General features: G+C 39.2%; 3 protein-coding genes across 3 annotated transcripts; 1 reads left to right on the forward strand and 2 right to left on the reverse strand.

Moving 5' to 3' along the window:
- Positions 1-1,737: 1,737 nt before the first annotated feature.
- Positions 1,738-15,929, forward strand: LOC122063893 (arginine decarboxylase-like). The gene is made up of 2 exons (XM_042627579.1): positions 1,738-2,117; positions 14,282-15,929. Exons 1-2 carry the CDS (start codon positions 1,902-1,904, stop codon positions 15,860-15,862), a joined length of 1,797 nt encoding a protein of 598 aa, XP_042483513.1. The 5' UTR covers positions 1,738-1,901; the 3' UTR covers positions 15,863-15,929.
- A 3,346-nt stretch (positions 15,930-19,275) lies between these two features.
- On the reverse strand, positions 19,276-20,200 carry LOC122063902 (CRIB domain-containing protein RIC4-like). Its single transcript, XM_042627591.1, has 3 exons — positions 19,999-20,200; positions 19,793-19,882; positions 19,276-19,671 (listed from the first exon to the last, which is right to left on the reverse strand). Exons 1-3 carry the CDS (start codon positions 20,123-20,125, stop codon positions 19,421-19,423), a joined length of 468 nt encoding a protein of 155 aa, XP_042483525.1. The 5' UTR covers positions 20,126-20,200; the 3' UTR covers positions 19,276-19,420.
- A 1,831-nt stretch (positions 20,201-22,031) lies between these two features.
- LOC122063884 (pentatricopeptide repeat-containing protein At2g03880, mitochondrial-like) lies at positions 22,032-25,248 on the reverse strand. Its single transcript, XM_042627574.1, has one exon. The coding sequence runs from the start codon at positions 24,853-24,855 to the stop codon at positions 22,498-22,500; it is 2,358 nt and encodes a 785-aa protein (XP_042483508.1). The 5' UTR covers positions 24,856-25,248; the 3' UTR covers positions 22,032-22,497.
- Positions 25,249-26,763: the final 1,515 nt, after the last annotated feature.

Consider the following 26,763-nt stretch of genomic DNA (forward strand, 5'->3'; position numbering starts at 1 on the left):
AGGCTCGAACTATGACTCCACCACGTCAGGTGAACCACTCTCTGAGTTATACCTCTTCCATGCCCATCGAAAAATAGACTGAGAATAACCCTAAGGCAAAGGTTCGAGAAACTCAATGCCACTATTCCTGAACAACTTGGAGCTGAGCCTTCTTTTTGCACTATTACGGATATGATTAGTTCAAACTATTGGTCCAAATTAGTCAAAATTTTTAAAGAGTACATTTTTTGCCAAGACCAACAATATGAATACAGATTGATTGATATCAATGACGATACCAAAAGTGATGATTTTAAAGTATTTTTCATAATTATTTTAACTGATATTGTTCTTTGTCCGGGAGCATAGCATACACTAGCGCCTCCCTATGTCTCTCTCTCTCTCTCTCTCTCTCTCTTCTCCCTTATGAACTGACGTATTCACACTTATTGTGGGAGGATAGAAGTAGACTTAGAGAGCTCTAGAAGAAGTCAATGCCTTATTTTAAACTGAAATTTGACCGATGCAATAGGGTTGAGCCCATGAGGCTCTATCACATGAATGGTTTGACATTTAACCAAGGCTAAGGGTTCTTTGAGCATAGGTTGTTAAAAAAACGAACAAAATATTTACAATGTGAGATGGCATAGGAAACGCCTTAGGCTCAAAGAGCTTTTTCTTTTTTACCAATATAAATTTTCTAGGGAAGCGGTTCTCTATTTGGGAACGTGGTTTACGTCAAAGCTCTCTGTGTTTATCTCTCTCCTCCCCCAAACAAAAGCTAGATATATCATTTAGGGAAAATGATTTTTGTGGGGGAAGTGTTGCCACTACGTAGAAATATAAGGGGTGCAACATGACTGACCCACCTCCCTATGAAATGGAAAATGATACCTTCGTGGATGCTTCTTCATATACTTTTATTGGCTGTTGCACATGTTTAGATGTCGTGCTCCTCCACAAGAAATACTTTCCATCTTTTAGTAGAAGGGAGAGTGAGAGAGACATTGGACACAAGGGAGCAGGGGTGTCAATCGGTCGCGCCAGTCTGGTTTCGGTCGGGCTTAATCGGGCTTTAAGACTTTCAAAGGCTACACCGTGTCCGCCCATTTAACTAATCGGGCTTAGTTATTGAGGGCATGGTACGTTTTATATTCGGTCGATTGGCCTCGGGCTATAATCGGGCTACCTTAATCGGGCTTTAGTCGGGCCTTAACCAGGCTACGGACAAGTTTAATGTTAAACGAGCTTTAACCGGTTTTTAAACGGGCCCTCTTTAAAATGTGCTTTTATTTTCCGGCCCACTCATGCAAGCCCCAAAAAATGACAATAAATCAATAAATGATACTAAATATAACCATTATTTAAAACGTGAACATGTCTTTACTTTTTAATTTGGGGGGTAAAGTAGGTATTCTACAATCATTAAAAGGTCGGGTTAGGCCGGTGCACAATAGGCCGGTCTCGATTGGGTGTTAAACGGTTGGTCTCGATCGGGTGCCCGATGGTCCAAGTAGCAAAATCGAGACCGACCGTTTATAAATGGGTCGGGCTCAAGCCTGACACGTTTAATAAATGATCCAGGCCAGGCCAGGCCAGTCTATAAACGGTTGGTCTTGATCGATTTAATCGGTTTGGGCCACGAATTGACACCCCTACATGGGAGTCTATTTCGAAAAAATGATCCTCTCAAATTGGGCTGTTCCATTACCCAAATTTGGTACTACGTACACAAACGTGAAGTCTCCTGTCACATGGATCCACTTTATATATAATTTGGGACGTGAATCTCGCATCCTTTCCTCTACAGTTATCTGTGTCTACACCAGCCTTACCTTACCGCGCTTGTCAGTTTTATCGGCCTGAGCCTCTCTGTGCCCTACGAGACTAATCGGAAGCGTTTTCTGCAATAGCTAATAGCAATGGCTTGTGCCTCGTCGCCTTTACCACATTTCTCGAGGGATTGTTGTTTAAATTCACCAAATTGCAACTCAGCTTTTCCTTCTTCTTCTTCTTTTCTTCAGAACCCCTTCACTGAATACGGTACATGCCTTCACTTTCTTCAGAGTTTTCGTAGCAGCTTCTCAAATAGTCGTAGTTTGAAGCATCTTAGAAGAACACGTTCTCGTTTCTCTCTGGTTAGTATGTGTGGATTTCTCTGCGTTAGATTTTATCTATTGGTAGGTTTATTGAGTACTATCTCTTCCATGTGTAATCTTCTTGTTTGTGTCAAAATAGGTGAGCTTTCATTTTTAGTTTTATATTTTCAAATGGAGTGCTACTAATAACAAAAATGAAGGAAACTAATGCTGTAGCTATCTAATATTACTTCATTAGAAGCCATTGTGAAATATATGCAGCTAAAATTGCCAGAACAGTAGCTTTAATTAACAGAGAGAACCGTATGGAGCTACCTGATGATCCAAAAAAAAAAAAAAAAAAAAATTCATATTGGCAGAAAAATTTGTTGTCAGTCACAACACTAGGTTTTCTGAACCCAGGCCCCAATGATTTTGAGACTGCCTCTGAAAATGATTTCAAGTATGCTGGACCAGGCCCAGATTTATGTAGCATACAAATATCAGTGACGAATTAGATTTTCATATATTGAGGCTGAATTATCTGGTCTAGGGGGGACCTCAGGAATAGCTAAATTAAGGAAACCTCAACAAGCATGTGACTAAATCAGAAAAGAATATCCTCAAAATCTGAAATGGACGAAAGGGAATGGAGGCTAGTATTGCATTGGGTATGCATTCTAGGTTGTAATGCATTCCATGAAATCATACCAAATGTAGTCTTAATTTCAAGAAGTCCACTATTCGATTCCAAATGCTTTCAAAGTATAGCTCTATAGTTCATTCTCTTTAGCCACAATTTAGAAAGAAAGTGTGCCTGGGACCCACAAAATGTTGAAGTTGAGATGACAAATATCAAAACCAACCCAGTGCACGAGGCTCTCGCTGCTGCAGGGTCTGGGAGGGGCAAATGTACGCTAAAAATAGTGGGTCCAGATGTTTAAGATAATGGACAGTACAATAGGCTGCATTTGGTATATATATATATATATTAATTTTTTTTTTTTTTTTTTTTCTTGAGTAGATTTTGGTATGATGCATACAAATGCAGCCTATTAGAATAATATATGTCTTCTAAACTGTTATCGGAGAAAAGTGCATAATGTATCAGAGTAAACAAGTATGGGCCCTGGGGTGTGCAGGATGGATAAAATTTTATCAAGCTATCAAATTATATGGATTTTCAGCTGTCAAAAGGTCATGTGCATCTCTATAACATTATAAAGATAGTTTTTTCTCCACCCCTCCCCCTCTCCCACACCCCCCTCCCCCCAAACAAAAAAAATGTTTTTTGTATGCTGTTACTGTTAACTGTTTGTTGATGGGTAAGATTGATAAGTTTTTCATTTGTTGCCTGTGATGATTATATCTTTTTTGATGTTCAAATTCACTAATGCTAATTTGGTGCTAGATTGTGCGGTTTAAAGGATAAGAGGGTCAACTTGTTCGTAATTCTTCCCTTATAAATATAGAATATATGTTTAGGAATTGATCTTCTGTGAGGACTTTGGAAGGAAATATGTCTCTCACCATGCCTACTCTGGTGCTCTTTGGGCCTGAGAGCAATGTAATCAATATTTAGGATCCAGTTATGCAGCTATGAGTTTCTGTTTAGAAAACCATTGTTGAGCATGGGAATTTTTATGAATTTCTCCAAAATGTACCACTTACTTGGTCAAAAAGTGTGAAAAGTAAACTTCTGTTTTGATAAGAATATGGAGCATACATAAGAATTATTTTGATCAGACTATTAAAAGCACCGATTTATTAGTTAGAAAGTCCCGCTGCTTGTTTACTGTGAAATTACATGAAAACCCAAATATCCAGTACGTGGAGTTGTGGATTGGAAATCTTGCTTCTTTCATTGTGGAAGCTTGTGGCTCACGAATTGTGGTGACAAGCACAAATCCTTGACAATGAATCTTGGCTGGAAACTTATTTTTACTGAAATTCTTCAGAGGCAGAGAAAGCTTTTCGTGGTGCAGAGCTTTGAGAAGTTACACCAATGTCTGGATCTTCAAAGGCACAGAAGTATGGTTTGTTAAATCATTAGATTTTGGTGTTTATGTTTGGAAGGACTATGCTGTTGAGGAGAAAAGAAAATATAACCAATTGGTAGGCTCATGCTTGGTTGGGAATCTTATATTAATATGTAATGTACTTGAAACGAAGCTTTCCTAGAAACATATCAAATCCCAATGTCTTTCACAGGAAATTTTTTGTAGCTGCTATTGAGCTTCAGGAAGCTGCACCAAAGCTTGAATTTTTCCAGATATGAAAGTACCTCTGGCTCTTTATTCAATTATGAAATTTATTGTGAAAAATCTAAATCTTGGTGGTTGATTATTGGTTTAGGATGTTCTCATTGATTATGGGAGATAGCAGTATGTGCTTTTGATCAATGATAGAACTGGGTTGTTCTTGTTTGGATTATCCTTATTCTAGCGATACGATGGATAAACAATATTGGAGGATGGGGTATGTGAAATGCATCAAAGGATGTGACACTTGTTTCCATGTCTATGACACGTTGAATTTTGAACTAAAACTGCATGGTGTGTTGTGTTTCATCAATCAGCATGCTTCTATAGCAGTGTGAGTTATGCATCTTTGCGATAAGATGATTCGTGTGATGATTAGCTTATTGTCCTGGATAAGCTTAGTTGTGGTGTCATGATCTTGCTGATGAAATTTGTTTAAAATTGGAGAGGCCTTAATGTTTAAAAAACTTCCATGCTCCACTTGCTTCATGCTAAACTGCTATATCAGTCTAAGAGTCATAGTTAAAGACTTAGTGGGCACCTGCGTTCAAAGCTTACTTGCTTCACTAAAAGGTGGGAGGAAAGGAAAGAAAAGAAGAGAAGGTTATGCAGCAGCCTCCCCACAATCTGCATCTTCATTGGATCGGAGAAGCATTCTTTCTTCTGATATCAAAGCTTCAATAGTTTTATTGGTTCCTTATATACTTGAAAGTCTTCACATTTAATGCAATTGGCCGTCTGAAGATTTGGGATTAATTTAGTACTTTGATATGTTTCCTTTATTGTTAGTGTAGGGTAGGGTGTGGTCAATTTATTTGGGAGTTACGAATTTTTATTTCAGTTTCTAATTTGGGTTAGTTTCCATTTTAGTTATTTTCCAATGTTATGCTTTGATTTCCTTTATATAGTCATGTAACATGTTGAAAATTTCAGAGTTTTGAGAATTGAAAGGTTTTTTTGGTTAACGCTATGGCTGCCATGAGTTGGGTGACATTCCCTCCCCTTCTCTGACCTTCTTCTCTTCTTTCCCCTTTCTTTTCTTCTTCTTGGTTTCCTTGTTCTCTTTCTCTGGTTCTGTTCCAGGCGATACTTGCCGCCAGTGAAGGTGGTTTGAGCTCCTTTGATTCTGCAACTTCCAGTCTGAAAGTTGTGGCATAAGCTCTACTTCCTGGGGCGATCTAAACCCTAAGTTCCATCCCAAGCTCCTGCAAGTCAGAGTACAGAAGATCTGAAACCAGAAGTCAGATCTGAGTTTTCTGCCATGTTCAGGTGGCAGGATTCTCTCGGAGTTTGTTGCATCTTCTTCTGGTCTGATAATGGTTGGAAACAAGAGTGCTTTGACTCTCAATCTCTCTTCCAAAGTGTTGGATTGATTGAAGTCCTGCTGGTTGAGTTCCATCAATTGAAACCAGAAAGGTTTCCACCATGGTGAAGTTGTGAGGTTGATGGTAACCAAGTGTTGAACCCCACTTAAGTCCTTGTTTGATTCTTATTTTACCCCTAAGCCCCTGTCCATTTTTTCTTTTTACTGTAAAACCCTTGCATATTAATTTCCAGAATTGATCTTTTCTTTTGGGATTAATTCCAGATCTGTCCCCATTCAGTTATTTCACTCTAAAAGGGTTCTAAATTCTACCAGAAATTACAATATTGCCAATGGTTGGCTTAGGTTGAATTTTTTGTTCTTTAGAGGGCCCATAAGTGATCCAATTCCAAATTTTGGAACTCGGATCCACATCAATATTATATATCCCTGATGAAAATAAAACCTACATAATAACCATTGTCTCCCCTAGGGGTGGTAAGAGTCAGGTTATGTTGACCATCAAGCAAGGTTCAAAATCTCGTTTTGTTTCGGTGTTTCAGTGGGTTCAGAAACTGAAGTTTCGTTTCGTTTCGGCGAAATTTCAGCCGAAATGGTGTATTTTTTTTGTTTGTTTCGGTGGTCAAACAGCTATATTTTGACATGAAACTTGGTGGGTAACTTATTTTAAGGTTAATAAACATGCTTATAACATAAAAATGCAAAAATATTAGGACATGACATTGTTTTAGAGTTGCACCTTTGTTTGGCAGCAACCGTCGAACTGTTCTGAAAATTTTACCTAGTTTTGGAGAAAGAACTTTACCTTTCCTAAGCTTTGAATGTGTAGATCTTGTAGGAGTCCAATAGAAGTCAAAATGTGTGATAATGTGGTTAATTAGAGGCTTGTTGGAGACTTGAAGTGTTTTTCCTTCAAAATATGCAAATGGAACTGAAACTATCGAGACAGGCGAGACAGAGTTGAAATTTCAACTGAAATACCGACATTTTGACCGAAATACCGAAATTTTGACCGAGATATGGTATTTATAACACATAGAATGTACCAAGATAGGCGAGATACAGAAACGATACCGAAATTTCGTACAAATGTTATTTCGGGCCTTATATCGTTTCGGGAAAAAAAAAAAAAAAAAAAAAAAAAAAACCGAAATTCTGAAATTTCAAACCATGCCATCAAGGAAAATGGTTAGTTACTTAGAAAGTAGTGGTTGGGTTAGCCGTTCAATAAAGTGCTGAGTAGGTCATGCTTGATCTATGAGGTCCACAACCAAATACCTAACCCAAGCAAACTATATATTGAATGGATGGTGTGACAATACCAAACAAGGCTAGATCAATACCTGTACATGAAGTAGAAGGAAGAGAATATGAGTAGAAGAGAGAGAAGTAGGAGAGAAAATCCCTCTCATGGTTTGCTTGTATTTATGACTGTGAGAGAGCAGCACCTTTGTTTATTAGATAATGAGCAAACAGTCATAATAGAATACAATTGCCAGGCAGCACTTATATACTTAACTTCACACCTTATACTACACCAAGGGTGCTAAGCGTCACCAAGCATAGTACTATAGTTAAGTGTCACCAAATGTACCGATGATTGTAAAGCTAAAGGCCATGATATATTAGTTTTTGAAGGGAAAGCCAAAGATATTATAAATTAAACATTAGTTAAAATGGACAAAATTGTGATCATCTTTCTCATAGAGAATAATTTCTTTTATAGTATAATGACATAGGAACTATTTCTTGTGACAGTGCAAGACTATGTGCTATATAGTGTAATGAAATTAAATGCTGCTATATTGGCTTGTTTGGTTTGCAATAGGTAAACCCTAAAGAAACACGCATCTCTTCATGTTTGGCCTGCATCTATTTTTGGATCTTTGCTAATTTTTCCCATTATGGGCACTGGAAGAAGAGATATATTTTTCTATTTTGTGATGAAATAGATGTATCTTTCAGTAAAGGCACAGACTATCCAATGAACGTGTTCTTGTGGTGGGAAGCTATTCAGTTTTATGATATGTGCAATAATGTAATCTTGTTAGATTTTATAGATCTTCTTGTAGGGCAAGTGTAAGCCAACTTAAGAGAACAAGAAATGTCAGATTTGATATTTCTGTCACTTCCACATTTTCTTTTCAGGCTCTCAAAATCTTTTTTTTTTTTTGGTGGGGGGGTGGGTGGGTGACACCATATAGCTTTAAAGAAAGATTGATGTCACCTTGTACTTTTTTTTTTGGTAAGAATGTCACCATATACTTAAATAAAGAAAAAATGAAAGCAATTTTATCAAATAAAGCTGCTAGATTATGTCTGGTGTAATTTCAGGTTTGAAAACCCTGTTTGGGATTGCTATAGGCCTACCCAAGCAAAAAAAAACAATTCAAATATGAGAAGTAATGGAAATTGTGTAAATATCCTAAACTTTACAAAATGGGGTAGTAGCCTGAAGTTTACAAAAGGGGGTTGCAATTTAGTAATAAAACAGAATATAAAGGACTATTGAGGTATAAGAATAGAAAAGAATAAAAGAAATAAAGATGGAGGGAAAACTAGGAATTAAAATAAAATAATGTTGATGAGGACATCATCCAGGGATTTAGGAGATATCAGAGGAGACACTGACTTACACAGCAACATATCACTTCATTGTGGCTAGATGTCTTTTGTGTGGATGCATATTTCTATTTACTTATGTGTAGCTTGTTTCATTTTGGTGTATTTTTATTAAGATATGTGTCACAATAAGGGGGTTTGTTCCTATTGTATTATGAGTTGGTTTGATTAGTAGTTGGGTCTGAAGCCTACTTTGTGTCTAGTTTTATTTCCTCTTCCTATTGTATTTGTACTTTGACTCCTAGTAGGATTTCCTACTAAGAGTCTGTTTAGTCCTTTATAAATAGAACAAAGTATCACCACAATAGAGAAGCTGAATCCATTGTGGTTCAGCAATTTCATACCCATTGTCTCTCTCTCTCTCCTTTTTCCCCTTCCTCAACTGGTTCTGGTTTGTCACATCTCAGATTTGTTACTTATTTTAATTTATTAGTGTCACAACTGTATTGTACTAGGGAGTTATTGCTAGAGAAGTAGTTATTAGGGAGTAGTTTTTGCTGTAAAAGTAGTTAATTAGGGTGTTATATTTCTCTCTCTCTCTCTCTCTCTCTCTTTTGGTGGGGGGGTTTAAAAGGTTGTATTTTGAAATGGAAGGGAATGTAGATGATGTTGAACTTTGTGAGATTTCTCCATTCTCTGTAGGATGAGTGATTTCCTGCAAACCTGGGAGTGAATCGAAGTTACTGTGAAGCAAACCCCTTTCTCTTCCCTAACTCTTCCCTCTTACGCTACCGCCCTCTTCAGCCTTATTTCTTCTCTACCAGTCCCAGTTTTCCCACAGGGAGACACTAAGGACACAATCTTTGGAGTTAGGTAGTGATTTAGCACTTATTCACTGCTTTCTAATCCGTGGGACAGCAAAGAAACATGAAAAATTTTCCTTGGCGTATTTAGCATGAAATCCTGCACATTCGATTTGTTTACATTTTTGTTTATGGCTATACTTGTTAAGAATTTCTGCATGTATGCTGAGATTTATGAGTTGGATACCCTTCCCAGCCTTTGTACCTTTTTAGTTGGGATAATTTTCTAGGTTTCCAAACATGTCCTGCATCAAATGGATAGACTAGAAATAAGGAAGAAGGGAGGGGAAGTTTTTGGGAAACAAGAAATAAAGGTAATTATATAGAAGAGTGGGGAGGACGAAGTTGTCTTCAACCTCTGATAAGAGAAGAGGGTGATGTAGATCACATGACTAGACTGAAGTACAACTGAAGGAAGAACCAGCCCAGCCCAATCTAGTCAACCCTAGTGGTTCTAGGCTGGCCAGCTTCTAAAAGCCTCATTCTCCTCTACCAGTTCTGTTTTAGAGTGGGATCTACCTCCTATTGTACCTTTGTTTCTTCTCTTTCCTATGTTCGTATTCCACAAAATTGGCAGGATGCTATCACAGATGCAAGGTGGAAAGCATCGATGGTAGAGGAAATGAAGGCCTTGAGAAAAACAACACATAAGATCTTATAGCTCTTCCTCCAGGGAAGAAACTAGTTGGTTGCAAGTGGGTTTTTGTGGTCGAGCAGAAGATGGATTATAGTGTGGATAGACAAGGCTAGGCTTGTTGCTGAAGGATTCACACAAACATACAGGGTTGACTATTAGGGGACCTTTGCTCTAGTGGCGAAGCTGAATACTGTCAGAGGTTTGGGAGGTTTCACAAAGCTATGGCCTCTATAGGATACAGGTAGAGCAATGCTGATCATACCCTGTTTATCAAGCGGTCTAGTGATAAGGTCATGATTCTCATCATATATGTTGATGATGATGTGGTCATTGGAAATGATAGTGATGAAGTTAATCACCTCAAGGTTTTTCTGGGACGAGAATTTGGGATAAAAGATCTAGGGAAGTTAAGGTATTTCCTTGGGATTGAAGTTTCCAGATCTTCGAATGGTATATTTCTCTCCCAAAGGAAGTACATCTTGGATTATTTGTCAGAAACTGTGATTGTTGGACTGTCACCCTTTTGATACTCCTCTGGATTCTAATACTAGACTTAAGGAGGGTGATGGTGAACCAGTTGACAAAGGACGTTACTAGTGGCTGGTAGGGAAGTTGATTTATCTATCAGATACACGGCCTGACATTGCCTTTGCTGTGAGTTTGGTGAGTCAGTTTATGCATGATCCCTATTCTACCGAATGGAGGCCGTCCTTCATATCCTTCGTTACCTGAAGTCGGCACCAGGGAAGAGAGTTCTTCTGTCTCCTCATAACCATTTTTGGGTTGAGGCTTTCACAGATGCTGATTCAGCCGGATCTCCAGATAGGAAGTCCATTTCACGATATTGTACTTTTATTGGTGGCAACCTTGTAACCTGGCGCAACAAGAAGCAAAATGTGGTGGTAAGGTCTAGTGCTAAAGCAGAGTTCAGTGCTATAGTTCAAGGGATCTATGAATTGTTGTGTTTGAAAAGGTCACTTCAAGACCTTGGTGTTCTTGTTCGTCTTCCGATGATGTTGTACTGTGATAAAAAGCTGTAATATGTATTGCTCATAATCCAGTACAACACCACCGTAACATAGCATGTGGAGATTGACCGACACTTCATTAAGGAGAAGCTGGGGAATGGACTGATTTATGTGCCCTTTGTCAAGTCTGGTGATCAGTTGGCTGATGTCTTCACTAAGGGATTGGGGGGAAAAATTTTCATCCTATTTTGTTCAAGTTGGGCATGCATGATATCTATGCCTCAACCTGAGGGGGAGTGTAGAAATAGATGCTGCAGTGGCATAGTGGTCCACTCCACCATAGCTGACTTTACTTAAGTGAGTCGGTTATGGTGGTGATGCAGTACCAAGGGTTTACACAAGGAGAACCAAGACCAAGGTCGACCCAAGTGGCTGACTGGGTCGACCCAGATCTGGTCCAAGTCAGCCCACGATTTGGGCTGCTGATGGGGTTACTAATTAGTCAGTTAGTTAGTAATTTAGTTTCTATTTTTCAGTCTTAAATTAGTTTCTAATTTTCAGTCTTAAATTAGTTTCTAATTTTCAGTCATAAGACTTTCTATTTTGTAAGTTTCTATTTTCAGATTTAGTAACTAGTTGAGTTTCTAATTTTTAGTTTCCTATTTCAGTGTTTGGAAACTAAAGTTAGTTTCTATTTCATGTAACCCCTATCACTATTATAAATAAAGCTATGGCTCTTTTAATGAGCCACGATTTTTACAATTAAAAAAAAGTGAAGCTTCATGCTGCTGCCGCTGGTTTTTTCTCCATGGCTAAACCTTTGTGTTTGATCAAGGGTTAGGGATTGGTGTGTGATCCGATCGACACTCTGCGGCGAGAAGTCCGGGTGGGTCTTTTTTTTTTTCTGGTTCTCTTATTGGATTCTCTTCTCCAGCAGTACAGGCAAGTAATCTGAATTTTTCTGCAGAAATTTCTGGGTTGGTTTTCTCTGTTTTCCTTCCTATCGGCCTAGCTGTTTTTGGAGAACCAGCCACCCGATTGCTTTGAGATTTTGGTCGATTGTTAGGACCATTAAGAAGGGAACTCGATCCAAGTTTGGTACTGATCAGACCATGGGTTTGTCAGTTTCTGAGTTTTCTTCAGTGCTGGTCGATGGTGATTTCTGCCCAGAAATTATTGCCTGATTTGTGTTATCTGCTACTGTTGGTTGCTGCCTATGTTTTTCTGAGGGAATAGACCTGCTATTCAGTATTCCGATTTGTTTATTTGTCACCTAAACATCTGCTATTGAAGATTCTGAACTTGTTAGGATCGATTGCCTGTTCTCAGAACAAGCTGTCCCAGAATCGAGTTCTGATTTGGTTATCTGGTTCTGCTATGTTTTGATTCTGATCCTACTTATTCAACTACTCTAATTTTATTGTTGGAGCTTCTAATTGTTGATGCAAACTCTGCTTCCTGAAATTCCTGATTGTGGATCTGATAATTCTGGTTTGTTTAAGGACTGTTGACTGATTATTCTGGACTGTTGTTGCTGTCTATTATTGGGTGGTTATTTGGTTGTTCTTTGGTTTATAATATCCTGCAGTTTCGGGACTGGTTTTCAAATCTATTCCTACATTAGGTGGGGGTCATTATTGTAATCTCTCTCTCTCTCTCTTTTATTATAAATAAAGGTCTTGGATCACAGTCCAAGCATTACAGTCCTAACCTATTCTGTTAACAGTTTCCTTTTTCATACTTTCCTATTTTGCAAAGGCTTTCCCAACCTATTTAAGGGATCGATTGTTGCCCTTTGACACACAATTGATTAATGAAATTTTGAGTTGTTTGCTTACCAAACTATTGTCTGAGAGAGACTGAGAGATTGGCTGAGATAGCTGAGGCCTGAGGGTGAGAGAGCCATCGGCTGAGATAGCCACCCCCTCTGTCTATCCCCATCGATTCCTTCTCTCTCTTCTTCAATTTCTTATGTTTACTGAGGTGTTATAGAGTTTATTAAGCTAAGTATTGAGAACTGATTTAAGGAGATATCGACTAAAGCTGCTGTGTTCTGAGATCAAAGAGGCCCTGTGACATCCTTGGAGCAGAAAAATGTGGGCAGATTTCAATCTCCCATATCTCCCTTTTTTCTGATCCACTTCAGGCGATATTTTGAAGACTTAATTGTGCTCCCACAAGGTTCCTTCGATCCACAGTTTTGTTTCCAAAAGTTTCCTCTTTGGTGACCAAATCAAGATTCTTTGTTAGCTCCACAATCAACCATAAACTTAGGCTGAGATTTTCAGGTTTTGTTGGGTTATACAGTTCCAGCTTCATCAGAGGCCTGGTTTGTGAGTAATTAATTTTCTCCTATTTGACCTAATTGTTCTTGTATCAGGTACTGTTATCTTCTACCAAAAAAAAAAAAAAAAAAAAAAACTGGGTACTGTTATCCTGCTTAAGTTTCAATTCATTGTTTAGGTCTGATCCTAGGGTTCAGTGATTGTTTTAGGTGGTCTTATTATTGCTGGTTTACTGGATATATGTGATAGACCATTGCTGGTTTGTTCCACACCTGCTGGTCTAGCCGACAGCCTTGTCTGGCTTTATTTCTTTCCCTCGTTGTTTATCTTATTGTCTGTGTTGGAGTTTGGATTGTATCTGGGGTTGGGTAATCTTGTAACCAGTACAATACGGGGAGGCAGAGAAGCCAGGATTGGTTTTACTTGATTGATTTCACCCAAAATAGAGTTGGATAGACTCGAAAGTCAAAGAATTCACTTTAATTGACTGAAACAGTGATTGGCAGAGGGATCAGAACCAAGGTCTGAGTTCTGGTTATATATCATGATAGGGGGAACTAATGGGGGCAGGAATCTGGTATCAGAGTCGCCCTGGGGGGGCGAACTATTCCCTGAAGTATGGGGCAGTAACTCCAGCGAACTCAACCAGACCCTAAAGGTCCCACCAGTACAACAATCCAGATGAAGGTAACAGAAATAATATCAGTTGGAGAGGAAGAACCAGGAAGAAGGGGGAAGGAAATAAAGAACGTAGAATATGGAGGGTAGAGTAAGTAAAAGAACACCAAACCTGATATGAAGACTGAAGTTCAGAGAGAGGGAGAGAGTTTGAACAATGGGAAGTTGAACCACTCTGTCTACTCCCACGGTAACCACATATAACTCAGACAAATTTCATTCCATCCTTCGTTGATGGGTACACGTTTGCATATATAAAGAAAAAGAAACAAAAGGAAACAAAGACTCCTATTGAATTTCTAAGACTAAAATGGAATTGTACCCTTACCTCCTACGTAATCTACTCAAATAAAAAACATGACAAAACAAAAGAATAAAAATATTACAATATAAACCCAAATAAATAAATAAACTTGGGCTGGCCTGTTCTTTTTGGGCTTGGGTTTCCGACCCAGTCATATTTGTCCAACCACTCTGGTGCTACTGCATCAATGTCCCTATCAAATCTGTAAAAATAGAGTGACATTCTTATATAGACTTGAAATTCTGCCAAATTCTTTTGGGCTGATCTCCCTCTCCTTCCGACCTTTAAACAGCAACATCTGGAATACCAGTGGCTACATTCATTCTTCAAAATTTCTCACAGGAAAGAAGCATTCTAGAGCCAGAGAAGACGCTAGGCACAAGGAGTCCCGTAGGAAACACACAGAAGGTTTCAAACACTGAAATCCAGGTGCCCTTTTCTGGATCATGTGTGCAAGATTCAAGCTCTCCTTTGGTTAATGCACTTAAAGTTTCTGCCAAACAAGATGCAGCCAGTTTTCACTTCCCTGGACACAATAGAGGGCGTGCTGCACCCTCTTCACTGGTTCAACTCATTGGAACAAGACCATTTCTTCATGACCTGCCTGAGCTTCCTGAGCTTGACAATCTCTTCTCTCCAGAGGGCCCTATTTTAGAAGCACAGAAGCAAGCGGCCAAACTGTTTGGATCCTCTGAAACATGGTTTCTTGTTGGGGGTACTACATGTGGGATCCAGGCAGCAATCATGGCTACTTGTTCCCCTGGGGACTCACTCATCCTCTCCCGAAATTCCCATATATCAGCCATATCTGCAATGGTATTGTCAGGTGCACTGCCAAAGTACATTGTACCTGAGTACAGTTCGGAGTGGGACATTGCGGGTGGAGTCACTCCATCACAAGTAGACAAAGCAATAAAGGAATTGGAGACAGATGGTCGAAAAGCCAAGGCAGTGCTTGTTACTTCACCTACTTACCATGGCATTTGTAGCAATTTGAGTGAGATTGCACAGCTGTGTCATTCCCATGGAATCCCTGTGATAGTTGATGAGGCACATGGGGCCCATTTTGAATTTCATCCTTCACTTCCTAATTCTGCCCTTCAGCAAGGGGTGGATCTCGCTGTACAGTCCACACACAAGGTTCTTTGTTCTCTTACACAGTCATCAATGTTACACAGGTCGGGAGATATTGTGGACAGAGAAAGAATATGTAGATGCCTCCAAACACTTCAAAGCACCAGCCCAAGTTATTTGCTACTAGCATCATTAGATGCTGCTAGGGCTCAATTAAGTGAAAACCCAAGAACCATTTTTAACGAAGTCATGGAATTAGCTTCTGAAACAAAACATGTGATCAAGAGGATCCCTGGTGTTTCAGTCCTTGGGTTTCCAAGCTTCTCCAACTTTCCTGCCATAGATCCCTTGCGGATTACCATCAGGGTCCGGGATCTTGGCCTATCTGGTTATGAAGCAGATGAGATCTTATGTAGGAATCATGGGGTCATTGCTGAAGTTGCAGGGACCCGGTCTCTAACATTTGCCTTTACCTTGGGAACCTGCAGACAACACATACAGAGGCTTGTGTCAGGAGTAGAAGATTTATCGGCAACTTTTCTAAGAAATGATGCCAGGGAGGAATGGAAGAAGCATAGCGATTGCGCACCCTTTGCTGATATTAGCATGAGCCTGAGTCCCAGAGAGGCCTTCTTTGCAAGTAAAAGGAGAGTGAGTATAAAAGAGAGCCTTGGAAAGGTTTGTGGGGAGCTTATATGTCCATACCCACCAGGGATTCCAGTGGTTATACCAGGTGAGGTTATTACAGGTAGAGCTTTAGATTATCTGTTGAGTGTCAGAAACAAAGGTGCTGTTATTAGTGGAGCATCTGATCCTCTACTCTCTTCCATGCTTGTGTGTAATGTATAAACTATATAGAACATAAAGACTCTTGTAGAAATCAAAAACTATTATTTCAGATTGCCTATGGTTCAAAGATATGACAGGTAATTGGTGGTGCCGGACACTGTGGTGTGAGGGACATCATGCAAGGCCTCGACAGTCGGCTAGGACTCCACTTTGGATGCAGATTGGGCAGGAAATCCGTCTTCAGTAGTAGCCCAATAAATGGACCAGATGCTCCCATGGATGTATTCAATCTCCCACAGCTGATGAATATACCCAGCGGGTCAATGAAGTAAAAGAAATGATATATGTTATAATTAGTGATCAAAAGCCTTGACGAGCTGTAAGCATTCAAGAATCTAGATATTACTATAACCTTATGGCTTATTGAATCATATGGTTAGTATCCACAGGGATCATTGCTGCCATAATCTTATTCGACGCAGATAATTGGGCTAGAGAGGGTGGAAGTGTGTGTGTGTGTGTGTGTGTGTGGTGGCGGGGGGTGGGGTGAATGAGGCTTCTTTAGAAAATGTAGCTTTGGGATTCGAAGGCGTGAAGACAGGAAAGTGAATCCCCATGACCTCTTGCCCCTAGTAGCCTGCACTCAATTGGAAAGGCACCAACCATGGATGCCCAACCTATAAATTCTAAGCCCAGAACAGTCCATTCTAGCTCCATGGGCCACAAGAAAGATAAAAGGGATTCCAGGTGCTCCATGGGTACCTGGGCACGTGCCCAAAGGGGCTCCCACCAACCGCCGGATGTGCTCTGAGTGCCCAGCATGGCTGAAGAATTTGCAAGTGGGGACTGTCTTGGACGTGTTACCAAGCTAAACTTGTAGTCTTCTTTTTTTTTTTTTTTTTTTCGATAGGTAGGGAGGGAAAGTAGATAGCAGCCAAGAGGCTCGAACTTGAGATCTCTATACCACAGCTTGCCAACTGTGCTAGGCAATTGTTGTTAACTTTGTAGTCCCCTTTTATGCTTTTCCCATCTCTAAACCAAGCCTAACGCAACCTGGACAGGGCTAACTGCAGTCAACCAGCTTCAGTTATGCATGGGGTAGGAAATCAACTCTTTTATATATATTTTTTTATTGATAGGTATGAAATTAGCTCTTTAGGGTTTGGGTAGCGGCAAATCTGTGTTCTTAACAACTTTGTGATGGTCTGTAGTACCAACTCGATTGCTTCATAATGTGTGTTTTTGTTACATGATTATTCTCCGGGGTTGAATTCTTGGTCGGCATCATAGGGCATCCTTCTGACCAAATGGCTAGTGATGGTGTATGCCACCCATGGTTTCAAGTATTGGTCTGGGATCGGCCGTGTCGGATCGGAATCGGCTAACACCGATCCCCAATCCGATACCGATCCAGATCGGTTATCCAGATCATTTCAGGGGTAAAAAGGAAAAAAATAGTACTTTTTATAAAAATCAGGAGTAAAATAGACTGATATTCACTGATCCCATTTGATCCGGATCGGTATTGGTAGAGATCGATACCGATACCGATACCAATACTGTCCCCTAATTCCTTGATGCTATTGCTACCAGTTTGGGTAATTTCTTAGATATTAAAACCGAAGAATCTGCTAAACCTTCTACACCAGGAATTAATTGAGTTCTTTTTTTATTTTTTTTATTTTTATTTTGGCAAATAGGGATGAATAGAATTTATTAAGAATATAAATGTATCAAATTTTGATATGTAGCCTCTACACTAAGACACATTGGAGGAAGGGAGGAAAAATGATCGGCTGGCCTCCCTTGAAATTAGGGAAAATGACATCTCTGTGGATGTTTCCTTGTGCACTCCTATTGACTCATCCCCCTTAAATTGAAAAATGTTGTCTTTGAAAAGATACTTCCTCTTTTTCTATAAAGAACCCAAAATTTGCATTTGGATTGGTATGACAGAGATCAGTACAAAAGAGCTACAATCATTATGACCAAACCTCAATCAATTGGTTAACTTGAGGAATTAAGGTTTGATCATTTCAATCTAAACAGGTGGACATTGAAAGAGAAAAAAAAAAATTGCTTCACATTAAAAGAATCAAGCGTAACTGTTAAATGTAATCTCTACATGGAATGAGGTTTTATACATGCAAAAAATTGTTTAATGGTCAGGAACACCATCATTAGATAGATCTAGGGGTGAAATAGGGCCAGGTTGGGCTGGGTTTCTTAAAACCCTAATCTAATCCTAGGTCCCAAAACTCAACCCAACCTTAACCCAACCCTGTTGGGTTCATGTTCCTGCCGGGTTGGGTCGGGTTGACCCTAGCTGGTCTTCTTAGTGGAATCACATTCCGATAAGTACGATTCAATTCTGATTTCAATTCCTAAAATGAATTAAAACCCGGTATTTAATTAAAACCCTAAAATGAATTCCTCTATTAAACTATATTGAACGTGGTATTTTATCATTCTTTCATGGAGATTCCATGTGCCCCTAATTTTCCATGTGACTCTTTTTTTAATCCCGTCCATCAAAAGTCAACATATCAAGACATAATCCAATTAGTAATTGTTGTTAGAATTTCATCTTGATATACAATAATGCTTAATTTCCAACATGTAAGGATCAAGAAACTCAAGTACTGCAAGCCCCCACCTCTCCTCATTCCTCATTCATGGTTGTAGAGATCGTTTTTTCCTTTGACTTTGTGCTCTCTTTTTTGATTATACTATTCTCTATCATATTCTTGTTACCCAAGAAACTGAATGACAACAAGAAGAAACTCCCTTAACTAGGAGAGACACCTACATTCTACAAAGCACAATAATAATCAGGATTATGGTTGGGCTGGGTTTTCTATGCCTCAACCCAGGCCCGGCCCAACCCTACATAGGGTAGGGTTGGGTTGGCCCTCATGGTCGGGTTAGACAAAGTTCGGGCTTAGGGCTGATTTAGATTGGCAGGGCCAAACTTACACCCCTAGATAGAACCGCTCCATTTTTTTTTGGTAAAAGAACCAATCCTATCATTATTGGGAGTTATGCTTGGATAAAAATTTGAAGTAATCAAATTTCAATCATGCAAAAGGATGCTTGAGATCGGTCATCTTCAAAGATGTTTTAGATGATATGATCAATGGAAACTTATGACTCATAAGATCACTTAGGTTGGACCAATTATTGAATGAAGTGATGGTCTACAAAATAGTCCATTTATTGAGAAGTAAAACCCTAATATATATATATATATATATATATCAAAGAGGTGGTCCACTGCCTGGACCATCCTCTTGTTTAATAAGAAAGAAAGATGCAAAATCCTAGTAGACCAGATGCAAAATCCTAGTAGACCAGAATTTTTTTGCTTTAATTTTTTTTTTGTTACTTGACATTCATGCCACATAAATTAATAAAAAGCAGTTGAAGAGCTGAGGTTATAAAGTCTTTGTCATTGTCTGTGGAAGTTTCCAAGAGTTAGGAAGGAGTAGAGAAGGTTTCAATTTATCAAAAAAAAATAACTCCACACTTCACACATTTCTTCCTTATATGCAACCCCAACAACATCAACATCATCATCATTACCAATATTGATTATCATTTATTAAGTGGTCATTTAATTTATGAAACTTCAGAAGAAGAAGAACCAATGACAAGAGGTGGTGGTGCATGATGATCATCAGCCTGTGCAGCCATGGCTAGCTCAAACTGCCTTAGAGAGATATTAGGGAGGGAGAGCATTTCAGGAGCTTTAAGGTTATCCCACCCCTTCAAGGGGTTGGTAGTTGCAGAACTATCCCATCCTATGTGTGTCACATGCTTCACATCTGTGGGAAACCCAATCTCCATCTCTTCAACCTCATCTTTGTACACTATTCAAAGATCAAGAAGAAATCAAATTAATAAAAATTCAAGCTTGGATTGATAGCCAAAATTAAGACAAGCCCATGGAAAATTATCAATTATAACTTATTTACTAAATAACCCACTTACAAAATATTTGAGAGAAGCTCTTGAAGCTCTTTATCAACCTCTGTAACCCGGCTGAGATGTTAGGCTTTGGTCTTGGAAGCTCTGGTCCTCCTTCACAAGGATGCAACTACAAGAGTTAATAATCCCATAAGACAGACAAGAAGTAGTAGGGACACAGAGAGAGAGAGAGAGAGAGAGAGAGAGTGTGTGTGTGTGTGTGTACATACTTGTTACAGATGGAATAGCTTCTTCTTTTGTTTTCTTGGGGTAGTTAGCACCTATAGCAACACTTGATTCAGAGACGCAGCCGATGGAGAAGGGGAGAACGACGAGCCTTTCCATTTGGTTTCTCATCAATTCATGAACAGAGAAGAAGAAATGTAAAAGATGAGGAACTGATGTGGTGGATAAGGGAACAATGTGAGCTCAAAATGGTTTATTATATTGAATGTATTGGCTTTGTTACCAAGTTAGAGTGATTTTTAAGTATGAAAAGGTAGGATCCACCCAAGTTTGGTGAGAGGGAGTGGGTTGGAGCTGTTAGTTGGTTGAACTGTGCAATTATAATTTCTTTTTTGCTGATTACACTTCCATTTCATAGGTGATCAGATTAAGCCCACGAATTCTTTCTCTATTTAGGTTTCTCCTCTCAATTATCTTATGAGATGTGGGCTTTTCAGTTTACTTGCCTCTCTTGCAGAGTAAGCCACCATTTTTGCAAGTTTTCTCTCTCTCAAAAAAATTAAAAAAAAAATAAAAAATAAATAAAAAATAAATAAAAAAATAAAAAAAGCCTTAATTTAGACTCCTTCTCAAAAGAGAAGCTCAATATGGACCTTGGAGTAATTCACAAGGGATTTCACGTATAGGTACAGATGGATTGAGTATTTCTTGGTTTCCAAGGATAGGATAATATAGTTAAGCATGGATGGGGACTAATAAGACGATTGTTTTGATATTGTGATGCAAATGAACAGATTTAATACATCCATGCAGAGGTATTTTTCTAGTGTTCTTTGGAAGTAAATATATATATATATATATATATTTAAAAAAAAAAAATATATATATATATATATATTTAAAAAAAAATATATATATATATATATATATTTATCATTTAAGTTAGATTTGATTCTCTGGGAAGTTTGAAAGGGTTCCCTGTTGTGTCTTGTCATTGTTTTTTGATGACTTAGGAATGCACATGCACATACTACGGCTTGTGTCTCCATCTCACCAGACACAGTGTAGGTCCAGTCCTAATTATCAATTTAGTAGCCAATTAAGACAGGAGAATTGTGATTGTCCTCTTGAGGAGATTACAAAGCTTAAGTTTTGCATCAATTATAGTATGACACAACCTTCAATTACACAAAGTACTTATTAATTGCGGCAATTATAGAATCGCAAAAATCTGATCAGAAAATTAATAATTAATTTCCTGCAATTTATTTGTATGATTCAGCCAATTAATTTTAGGTAGCCATACTTAATAACCACTCAAATTTAATCTCAGTTCAAATCTAAATCATTGTCATTTGATTGTAACTTGGGTGGGGAGGGATGACTTTTAAGAGTATCCTTTAAGGGGAACATCATGAGTTGAATACTTTCCATGGGACAGGATGAGTTTGTCAGTTTCTTTCTCATGGGATCAGTAAGCTTGATGAGTTCACATCAATCTTTTACATTTTTCTGTTTTACATTTGTTTCTACTAGCACTAACCTTAGCTGGAGATATAGCTTCCTGTTTCTAGTTTGGAAACTCTAGTCTGTACTAGTTCCTTTAATGTGCTTATCTTATATTAAACCTGAGAGCTGTTTATTCAGTTTCCACAATCCACCCACATAGAAACCTGTCAAATGGTTCTCAGGTATGTCACGCAGTGATATGGAAAGTATGGCTAACTACATTACCATCCACTACCCCATAAGTGTTCCCTTTGTTAGGGACTTGTGTAGAACTCATCCTTGAAAGCTAGCTATTAAGGAGAGGGTGCCTAAGTGTCTCCATATCGGACTACCCACTTCTGATGTGGGATTATTGTTTTCACATGGAACCCCAACTCCCTCCCTCTCTCTGCAGGTGGTTAGAATGGAAAATGAAATTGAATAGAACAACTAATCAGATTTTCTTCTCATGAGCCAACATAATAATATGATTCCACATAAATATAGACCAGGTAAAAAAAAAATAAAAATCACAAGGAAAAGTAGAAAGGCATACAGACTTAAAAAAGAAAAAAAAAAGGAAACAAAATGGAAACCCAAATGCTTCTCTCTGATACTCCAGACAGAGAGAGGTTAAATGTGATTGTGAACTTAATATTGAGATAAATGATACTCACCAGTTATGGAACATGGGTATCCCTTGACAACATGGGAACCCTCTTTCATTCATCAGATAAATGCCACTTATCAATTATGGAACTCTTCCCTAATAATTACAGCACTTTGACCTGTTAATAAATATTTTTCTTTTCCATCAAAAATCAAAGAAAGATGTTTTCATTTTCAATAATTATAGGCGCAACTGGAGCAGAACTTCCTATATGAGAAATTGGTGGTGGCAAAAAACAGGGTGGCATGTTTGTTTTGCCATCTAAGCTGCTATACATATGGTGAGTGATGTATGTAGAAGTGGGGGAAAACCCCACCAATTAATATGGAGTTCAAAATATCTCCCTAATGGCTCATAAATCACTAATCACATGATCTGCCTTTGTTTACCAGTAATCTCCACATGAACAATTTCCATCCTTAAAATGATGAAACCGATATGGGTCCCTCACAACTATCACCCTACCCATAACCTGTGAAGTATATTTGATGAAGGCATGACAATCAGCACAAACACGAAGGTTCTTCATAACTCGAATAAGTGATCCAGAAGGAGTGTTCATGAGAGCATAAGTTACTGCAAGTTTCTCACTGTGGAAGCCAAGAAGAATTTCCCTTTGCTCTTCCTCCACATCGTGCATTACCAGGTCCGTATGAACTGAGTATCCAATCTCCTTCAATCTACTGATTAGCCTTTCCAAGTAAGAGTCTATCTCTGTCGCTTGTGGGTGAGACCTATCTCCCATGAAAAATGTATGGAGTTGATTTTTCAGTTGGATCCAAGATTGCCCAGGGCTCTTTTTGATGCCTCTCTGTTCCATTATACTCCTAGCTTCTGCTACTTCCTCCCACCTATGGGAGGTTGCACAAATATTTGACAACAGAACATATGGTCCTGCACTGAACGGTTCAAGCTCAAGAAGTCGGTCAGACACCCGCTTCCCCATCACAAATTTTTTGTGAAGTCGGCAAGCAGATAAGAGTGCTTTCCACACAGAAGTGATACGGGAGATACCATTGCTATGGATAAACTCCTCTGCCTCATCTAGGTGACCTGCTCGACCAAGAAGATCAACCATACAAGTGAAATGTTCAACCCCAGGAACAATGCCAAAGTCCTCTAGCATTGACCTAAAATACGCATGACCCTCTTCAACAAGCCCTGCATGGCTACACCCAGATAAAACCCCCACAAAACTTACCTCATTTGGCCTAATTCCCTCCTTCAACATCAGTTCAAAAAGTTGGGTGGCTTCCCTCCCTTGCCCGTGTAAAGCACAACCAGATATCATAGAAGTCCATAACACTGTATTTCGATTATTTGTTTGAAGGAAAATTGATAGAGCATCATCCAGGCTTCCACATTTTGCATACATGTCGATGATTGCAGACCCCAAGAAAACATCAAGCTTGTGTCCGCTTTTCTCAATTAGGGTGTGAATCTGTAATCCCTGCTCTAGAATTCCAGCATTAGCACAAGCCGAAGCAATGGTTGTGAGAATGAATTGATCCATCTCAACCCCTTCATGTAACATCTCTCTGAAGAGCTTGAGAGCGTCTTCAACCCTGCCATTTTGAACATATCCAGAAACTATTGAACTCCACAAAACACTGTTTGACGTTAAAGCATCGTAAGAAATATTGGAGCTTTGCATGCCATTGGTAGCCTGAGGCCTTATTTTGGAGATAGCCAACGCCTTCTCCATTTTCCCACATTTGCAGTACATATCAATGAGTGAATTCCTTATAAACCCATCACTCTGAAGTCCAACTCTCAGTACTTTGCCATGTGTTTGTCTTCCTAATTCCAACAGAGATAAAGAAGCAAATATTGCTAAAGCTATGGAGAAAGTGATATTCTTAAAATGCGGTCCAACTTCTCCCATTTGATAGAGAAGCTCTAGGGCCTTCATGTTGTACCCATTTTGCATCATCCCAGCTATGATCGTATTCCAACTAGCAACATCTTTAACAGGCAATCGTCTAAATAACTCGAGTGATTTATCTACATCTCCATTATGCAGATATGCACCAATCATTATATTCCATGAAACTGTATCCCTGTTGGGCATCGATTCAAAGATTGTTCTTGCATAATTAAAGTTCCCATATTTAACATAATGATCAATCATAGCATTCTCCAAAACAACATCGAATCCAACCCCTTTCCGCAGTACCCATCCATGGATTTCCTTACCTTTTTGTAGATCATTAAGACACGAGCAACACTTCAAAACAATAGTCAAAGTGAAACAATTCGGGAAAACCCCATCATACTGCATCCAAGAGAAGAGATCAAGCCCCAGTTTAGCAGGACCCAGCTGAGCAAAACCAGTGATCAGAATTGTCCATGTTCGCACATCTCGATTGGGAATTTCGTCGAACAGCTTCTGGGCTTGGTCCAAATTGGCACATTTAACATATAAATTCAAGAGATGATTACCCACTTCCCGATGTTGGGCGGAACCGTTCTTGACAGCTTGAGAATGGAGACGCTCGACATCCTTTGTATTTGGCAGATTGCCAATGGAATTGAAAGGGGTCCGGTGCTCATGTTCACTGGAAGAGAAAGAATGGATCAGATGGTTATCGCATTGAGCTGTCTCCAAGACGTTTCTGGTAGTAATAGAAGCAAAGATTAATTTTGTTGGCTGAGGAGTGGTTAAGAGGCGAAGGATAAAGCACGGGGAATTTATAATTCCGTTAGCTGCGAAATGCGTAATAGGTGATGGTGGAATACGCATTACACCGATTTATAAACCATAACTTTTGGGTAGACAATCAAAAGAGGTCTCTCTAGGCTGCTTTTTTGGGAGCTTCTATTCTCTGGCAACTCTCAAAAATCATGGATAAGTTGCCCAACTTCATCTTTAATTCATACTTCCACTAATTTCTAAGCTCATTGACAGTTGTAATATAAGTCTGATTGCTAGTTGTTTTCCCCCCATCGTCTCTACAATTCTTAAAGATTCTATAGACCAATGGGTTTGTCCCATTTCTAAGACTGGTAGACTTACTGCTAAGATAGTTGCCAATTTCATTTTTAGTTGTAGAGGAGATATGCAACTCTCTGTTCCTGTTTCCAGCTGCCATCATTGAAGGTTTTGCAAAATGGTGGAAGATATTACCAAAGCTTAAGATACACCCCAAATTAAAAAATATTCTATGGAGATTTCTTTGCATAATGGTATTCCAGTCAAGGAAGTCCCTTTGAAATGGTCAAATATAGAGAATGTGTGTGCATTTTGTAATAATCATAATGAATTTATTTGAAATATACACGTTAAGCACTACCGGAACGCTTTGAAGTCTCGCAAACTCCATTGCTTTGCTTGAGCGAACCACTATGCTTGGCTGCTTATGGTGCAACAAAAGTGTGGCATAATTTAGTTACCTGGTTGAATGATATTCTTTTTTCGAAGTGGGTTCATTGGGGACTGGAGCCTTAGTAGAACTAGGCTTAGGATCTGGGGCATGAACACTATCTAGCACCACATTAGGATTTTCTTTGGTAGGGTTGGGATGGTTTGAAGATTGAACCAATTTGATGCACAGACCTCTGAAACCCTGGACCTTCAGCATGCTGGAAACAAACCTCCTCTAGTTGTCGTTCTCACTATCGGATTGATTCTCGCTTTTGCCTCCACATTTGAAGGCGAGATTCGACATAGCAGCTGGATTTGTGGCTTTGAGATCTGAAAGCTTACAACGATTAGAAGGGCTCCGCATTCGGCAGGACTCTTTGCATAAGTTCTAAGCCCCCCCTACCACTTTATAGGCCAAATCAAGGCAAAAAGCACCCAGAGTCTGTCGACATTGGCCACGGGGTAGATGTATGGACGAACCTATTAAGAATCAGATCCGGAAGCCATGATGACTAAAGAGGCATAGCAAGGGTTGTGGGGGAGGAAAAGGGTTGAGCAGCTAGGGTTTGTCGGTCACACAGGGAAGGACTAGTATGCAAGGTGAAAGAGTCAAGTGGCCAAAAAAAATTGCCATAGTGTTGCAACTATGGATGACTTTGCATGTGCTGACAGGAGCCCTAAGTCATAATGTTGAATGTACAACGGTGACTTTTGAGTTGGATTGCTAAAATTGACTCAGAGCGATTGGTTAAGTCACAAGCCGATATGTTGATTGCTAGGAAGGTTGTTATGCTAGCGGAACCAAGAAATAAATATCATAGTTATCATCCCATCCGTTGTGACCCTGACACGGCCTTAGTTAGACCAATTGCCTGGGCGGTCAGAAGTCAATAAGGTACTAGCTGGTACGAAGCACGTCAATTGTGCAGGATTGAGCCACCTTGAAAGAAATTCATTCGGGCCTTCCTGCTGTACAGCCACATGCTTGTGATTTGATCTAAGTTTGTGCTGATCTAGATGATATGCTTAAAGCTTCTTTGTTTGGGTTGGTGCTCAGTCTCGAACTGAACAAGGGCTATCCCATTGAGTGGTTTCATCCCCGGTCATTCGTATCCCTAATATGAGGTATGGTTTGACTCTTTTACTGACCTCCATCTCTTTTCCACAACATTGAGAAGAAAGACTCGTCTATATGTGTTTTTCATTTCCCTCTCCCGGATCAGCATGGATTACAGAGTGGATTTCTCCCTGTCGATTGACATTGCTGGAATAAGGAAAGGCGGATAA

This window comes from Macadamia integrifolia, unplaced genomic scaffold (genome assembly GCF_013358625.1).
Source record: "Macadamia integrifolia cultivar HAES 741 unplaced genomic scaffold, SCU_Mint_v3 scaffold149, whole genome shotgun sequence".
In the NCBI taxonomy this organism is placed as follows: domain Eukaryota; kingdom Viridiplantae; phylum Streptophyta; class Magnoliopsida; order Proteales; family Proteaceae; genus Macadamia; species Macadamia integrifolia.